Here is a 6484-nt window from a genome sequence, read left to right on the forward strand (position 1 = left end):
GTTGGTTTAAAGCTGCAGTGTCCGTTGTTTTCCATGTGATAATACGGGTTCAGTCTGAAATAAAAAGGAAATGCACACAGTAACTTTAACAGAGAAAGCACAGACATTAACACTGAACTAATACGAGAATCGCACCCTGTTAAACACAGTGATTTTAACTGAAATCCCATACAAAACACAGAACTGTCTAGAGAGGAGCGACAGGCCCCGGAGCCAATCCGTGTGCGTGTGGGCGGGACTTCCTGCCTGTTGAAGCCCTCCTGCAGTTCGTGGGAGCATTGCGGGGTAGTGCTTCCTGCTCCGAGGCGGCTTGTGTTCGTCTCATAAATAAACTCTCGATCTGAAGCTCTTACGGGTTTTTATTTCAAATTAAAAGCAGCGCGCCTGCACACAGAAGGTGTTATCTGCATATTTATTTATATATATACAGATATATGTTTTAAAATCAAGATAAACGTTCAGGAGAAGGAAGATGCCTCACAATTTCCAGCCGGGGGACTTGGTCTTCGCGAAGATGAAGGGTTACCCGTACTGGCCGGCGAGGGTGAGTGTCAGTAGCCGGGGTGCAGTGGAGGCAGGCGGGGTGGAGCCGGCGGCTTGCTCCCGTTGGGTCTGCGAGGGTGGGGGCTCCTGTTGTTTTATTTATCAGTGCATGCTGTGGGCTTGGTTTAGCATGACATGCAGCAGCAGCAGCGCTCAGGCGGTATGTTACCATGCTATTGCAGAGTAAGTGAGCTCACTGTAACGGAATCGCGCTTGGATGGCGCGTAAACTCGTGAACACGACATGCGGGCGACGTGCATTCAGCCTGCGCATTGGATTGCACTGGTGTTTGCGAACCCTAAGAAACTGCTGAGTCCTACATTCTCGAAAGCCGTTGAGTCGCAGTGTTTGCACGCCCTCTGAAAGTGCACGCGGGTGCAAATGTAAATGTTTTGCAAAGTCTAGCTTCGTATTCAAATGACCTGATCAAGCCGCACCCGTTCATAATGTTGTCTTTTTAAATGAATATTCTTTCCTAGAAGCTGAGGGTTAGGTAACCCACAGTGTTCCCACTCGTGTGCTCTGAATCCGATGTGTTTGCACGGTACAGGACGGTGTTTCTTGGCGTGGTTCATTCTGAAGCGTTCCCCGCTCCCGGGTACACTGAGCGCGGGGTTCAGCTGCTGTGTTTGCATCGATATGACTCTGCACTGGGCTTCCCACAATGCAATAGCACACTGAACACGACTCATGCCAATAGAAAGTAACCGTGCCAGGAGTTTGATTAAGAACAACTTTTTTTTTTTAAAATGAGTTTTTGTTTTGTATAATCGGAACAGTTTGGACTTCGCAGGGGTTTTGTTCACTGCCTGAGAGTTCAGGTTTCAGAGCTGAAGTCTGGCTGCACAGCACAGGTACTATCTTGATAAGTAACAGAACGCATATCTCAATGCATGGACTATTGCAAAGCCCCATCAATACTGTATCACCTTTCCAGAGTGTTTTGTTGTAATGTAAAAACGAAGACACAGAGTTTCGAGGCGCCTGACCGCTACCCCCGCTTTGTCCCCCCCCCCCCCCCCCCCCCCAGATTGAAGAAGTGGCCGAGGGGGCGGTGAAGCCTCCCCCAAACAAGCACCCCATCTTCTTCTTCGGGACACACGAAACGTGAGTATGGGACCCCTGGACGGGACGGTGCGGTACTGGTGACTGCGTGATAAACGCAAAGGCTCAAGAAAACCTGACTAATAAAACTATCGCTGTCTCTCTGTGTGACTCTGCTGTGTCTCTGTCTCTCTGTCTCGCTGTCTCTCTGTGTGACTGTGCCGTCTCTCTGTGTGACTGGGCGGTCTCGCTGTCTCGCTGTGTGACTGTGCGGTCTCTCTGTCTCGCTGTGTGACTGGGCCGTCTCGCTGTCTCGCTGTGTGACTGTGCGGTCTCGCTGTCTCGCTGTGTGACTGTGCGGTCTCTCTGTCTCGCTGTGTGACTGGGCCGTCTCGCTGTCTCGCTGTGTGACTGTGCGGTCTCTCTGTCTCGCTGTGTGACTGTGTGGTCTCGCGGTCTCTCTGTGTGACTGTGCTGTCTCGCTGTCTCTCTGTGTGACTGTGTGGTCTCGCTGTCTCTCTGTGTGACTGGGCGGTCTCGCTGTCTCGCTGTGTGACTGTGCGGTCTCTCTGTCTTGCTGTGTGACTGTGCGGTCTCTCTGTCTCGCTGTGTGACTGTGCGGTCTCTCTGTGTGACTGGGCGGTCTCGCTGTCTCGCTGTGTGACTGGGCCGTCTCGCTGTCTCGCTGTGTGACTGGGCGGTCTCGCTGTCTCTCTGTGTGACTGGGCGGTCTCTCTGTCTCGCTGTGTGACTGTGTGGTCTCGCGGTCTCTCTGTGTGACTGTGCTGTCTCGCTGTCTCGCTGTGTGACTGGGCCGTCTCGCTGTCTCGCTGTGTGACTGTGCGGTCTCGCGGTCTCGCTGTGTGACTGTGCGGTCTCTCTGTCTCGCTGTGTGACTGTGTGGTCTCGCGGTCTCTCTGTGTGACTGTGCTGTCTCGCTGTCTCGCTGTGTGACTGGGCCGTCTCGCTGTCTCGCTGTGTGACTGTGCGGTCTCGCGGTCTCGCTGTGTGACTGTGCTGTCTCGCTGTCTCGCTGTGTGACTGGGCCGTCTCGCTGTCTCGCTGTGTGACTGGGCGGTCTCGCTGTCTCTCTGTGTGACTGGGCGGTCTCTCTGTCTCGCTGTGTGACTGTGTGGTCTCGCGGTCTCTCTGTGTGACTGTGCTGTCTCGCTGTCTCGCTGTGTGACTGGGCCGTCTCGCTGTCTCGCTGTGTGACTGTGCGGTCTCGCGGTCTCGCTGTGTGACTGTGCGGTCTCTCTGTCTCGCTGTGTGACTGTGTGGTCTCGCGGTCTCTCTGTGTGACTGTGCTGTCTCGCGGTCTCGCTGTGTGACTGTGCGGTCTCTCTGTCTCGCTGTGTGACTGTGTGGTCTCGCGGTCTCTCTGTGTGACTGTGCTGTCTCGCTGTCTCGCTGTGTGACTGGGCCGTCTCGCTGTCTCTCTGTGTGACTGGGCGGTCTCTCTGTCTCGCTGTGTGACTGTGTGGTCTCGCGGTCTCTCTGTGTGACTGTGCTGTCTCGCTGTCTCGCTGTGTGACTGGGCCGTCTCGCTGTCTCGCTGTGTGACTGTGCGGTCTCGCGGTCTCGCTGTGCGACTCTGCTGTCTCGCTGTCTCGCTGGGCGGTCTCTCTGTCTCGCTGTGTGACTGTGCGGTCTCGCGGTCTCGCTGTGTGGTCTCGCGGTCTCTCTGTGTGACTGTGCTGTCTCGCTGTCTCGCTGTGTGACTGGGCCGTCTCGCTGTCTCGCTGTGCGACTCTGCTGTCTCGCTGTCTCGCTGGGCGGTCTCTCTGTCTCGCTGTGTGACTGTGCTGTCTCACTGTCTCTCTGTGTGACTGTGCTGTCTCGCTGTCTCGCTATCTCTCTGTCTTTTTCCCCGCAGTGCGTTCCTGGCTTCGAAGGATCTGTTCCCATATGAGAAGAGCAAGGAGAGGTACGGGAAGCCCAACAAGAGGAAAGGCTTCAACGAGGGATTGTGGGAAATCCAGAACAACCCGCACGCCAACTACAACACCCCCGCCGTGAGTACAGCCAATCACACGCACCCTCGCTGCCGTCCAGCCAATCAGAAGCCCCGAATCCCGTGTGCACTTCAAACCTGCAGTGCTTTCCAGTGCCTGTAAACCAGCGAGAGCTCCCTAAAGGGTTAAAACGGCGCGCATGCTGGTCAGTCTGAGCGCATGATCCCAGTTCTACAGCGAGGACGCTGGGTGTGGTGTGTTCCAGTGCTGTGCACTTCCACTCTGGAGCGCAATCCTCACGCGTTTCTCTGTGTCGAACCCGCAGGCAGCCAGCTCTTCTGACAGCGAGGGCGGAGCAGGAAGTGATGCGGAAGAGGAGGGGCCAAAGAAAGCAGAGTCAGGAAGTGATGCGGAGTCTGAGCACGGAAGTGAGCCTGGTGGAGGAGGGGGAGGGGTGAAGAGGAAGGCTCCGCCCACAAAGGTGAGTCCTGCACCGCCCCCTGCTTGATGGCTTTGCATGTAGCCGTCCCGGGTGCGTCTGTATCGGTTAGCAAAGACCTCGAAACACAGGCCGTGTTGATGGAGGTACAATTATTTGCACAGCGCAAGGCAGAGAGTTAAACGCGGCAGCATGGTTATTGTGCTGTCCTGTGGTTTGGATTGGTTGTACACTCAGCATGGTTATTGTGCTGTCCTGTGGTTTGGATTGGTTGCACACTCAGCATGGTTATTGTGCTGTCCTGTGGTTTGGATTGGTTGTAGACTCAGCATGGTTATTGTGCTGTCCTGTGGTTTGGATTGGTTGTAGACTCAGCATGGTGATTGTGCTGTCCTGTGGTTTGGATTGGTTGCACACTCAGCATGGGTATTGTGCTGTCCTGTGGTTTGGATTGGTTGCACACTCAGCATGGTTATTGTGCTGTCCTGTGGTTTGGATTGGTTGCACACTCAGCATGGGTATTGTGCTGTCCTGTGGTTTGGATTGGTTGTACACTCAGCATGCTTATTGTGCTGTCCTGTGGTTTGGATTGGTTGCACACTCAGCATGGTTATTGTGCTGTCCTGTGGTTTGGATTGGTTGCACACTCAGCATGGGTATTGTGCTGTCCTGTGGTTTGGATTGGTTGTACACTCAGCATGGTTATTGTGCTGTCCTGTGGTTTGGATTGGTTGCACACTCAGCATGGTTATTGTGCTGTCCTGTGGTTTGGATTGGTTGTACACTCAGCATGGTTATTGTGCTGTCCTGTGGTTTGGATTGGTTGCACACTCAGCATGGTTATTGTGCTGTCCTGTGGTTTGGATTGGTTGTACACTCAGCATGCTTATTGTGCTGTCCTGTGGTTTGGATTGGTTGCACACTCAGCATGGTTATTGTGCTGTCCTGTGGTTTGGATTGGTTGTAGACTCAGCATGGTTATTGTGCTGTCCTGTGGTTTGGATTGGTTGTACACTCAGCATGGTTATTGTGCTGTCCTGTGGTTTGGATTGGTTGCACACTCAGCATGGTTATTGTGCTGTCCTGTGGTTTGGATTGGTTGTACACTCAGCATGGTTATTGTGCTGTCCTGTGGTTTGGATTGGTTGTACACTCAGCATGGTGATTGTGCTGTCCTGTGGTTTGGATTGGTTGCACACTCAGCATGCTTATTGTGCTGTCCTGTGGTTTGGATTGGTTGCACACTCAGCATGGTTATTGTGCTGTCCTGTGGTTTGGATTGGTTGCACACTCAGCATGGGTATTGTGCTGTCCTGTGGTTTGGATTGGTTGTACACTCAGCATGGTTATTGTGCTGTCCTGTGGTTTGGATTGGTTGCACACTCAGCATGGTTATTGTGCTGTCCTGTGGTTTGGATTGGTTGTACACTCAGCATGGTTATTGTGCTGTCCTGTGGTTTGGATTGGTTGCACACTCAGCATGGTTATTGTGCTGTCCTGTGGTTTGGATTGGTTGTACACTCAGCATGCTTATTGTGCTGTCCTGTGGTTTGGATTGGTTGCACACTCAGCATGGTTATTGTGCTGTCCTGTGGTTTGGATTGGTTGTACACTCAGCATGCTTATTGTGCTGTCCTGTGGTTTGGATTGGTTGTACACTCAGCATGGTGATTGTGCTGTCCTGTGGTTTGGATTGGTTGTAGACTCAGCATGGTTATTGTGCTGTCCTGTGGTTTGGATTGGTTGCACACTCAGCATGGTTATTGTGCTGTCCTGTGGTTTGGATTGGTTGTACACTCAGCATGGTGATTGTGCTGTCCTGTGGTTTGGATTGGTTGTACACTCAGCATGGTTATTGTGCTGTCCTGTGGTTTGGATTGGTTGTAGACTCAGCATGGTTATTGTGCTGTCCTGTGGTTTGGATTGGTTGCACACTCAGCATGGTTATTGTGCTGTCCTGTGGTTTGGATTGGTTGTACACTCAGCATGGTTATTGTGCTGTCCTGTGGTTTGGATTGGTTGTACACTCAGCATGGTGATTGTGCTGTCCTGTGGTTTGGATTGGTTGCACACTCAGCATGGTTATTGTGCTGTCCTGTGGTTTGGATTGGTTGTAGACTCAGCATGGTTATTGTGCTGTCCTGTGGTTTGGATTGGTTGCACACTCAGCATGTTTATTGTGCTGTCCTGTGGTTTGGATTGGTTGCACACTCAGCATGGTGATTGTGCTGTCCTGTGGTTTGGATTGGTTGTAGACTCAGCATGGTGATTGTGCTGTCCTGTGGTTTGGATTGGTTGTACACTCAGCATGGTGATTGTGCTGTCCTGTGGTTTGGATTGGTTGTAGACTCAGCATGGTTATTGTGCTGTCCTGTGGTTTGGATTGGTTGTACACTCAGCATGGTGATTGTGCTGTCCTGTGGTTTGGATTGGTTGTACACTCAGCATGGTTATTGTGCTGTCCTGTGGTTTGGATTGGTTGTACACTCAGCATGGTGATTGT

At 52.5% G+C, this 6484-nt stretch overlaps 1 protein-coding gene across 1 annotated transcript in view; it reads left to right on the top strand.

Annotated features, from left to right (window-relative positions):
* Positions 1 to 239: 239 nt before the first annotated feature.
* Positions 240 to 6484, top strand: part of LOC117971435 (hepatoma-derived growth factor-related protein 2-like) — a 16528-nt gene continuing 10283 nt past the window's right edge. Inside the window, exons 1-4 of the mRNA XM_059014020.1 lie at positions 240 to 544; positions 1574 to 1650; positions 3464 to 3602; positions 3868 to 4023. Of these exons, the coding sequence (XP_058870003.1) occupies positions 473 to 544; positions 1574 to 1650; positions 3464 to 3602; positions 3868 to 4023 (444 nt within the window). The 5' untranslated portion in view covers positions 240 to 472. The remainder of the gene's footprint in view (positions 545 to 1573; positions 1651 to 3463; positions 3603 to 3867; positions 4024 to 6484) is intronic.

Source organism: Acipenser ruthenus, chromosome 47 (genome assembly GCF_902713425.1).
Source record: "Acipenser ruthenus chromosome 47, fAciRut3.2 maternal haplotype, whole genome shotgun sequence".
Taxonomy (NCBI): Eukaryota; Metazoa; Chordata; class Actinopteri; order Acipenseriformes; family Acipenseridae; genus Acipenser; species Acipenser ruthenus.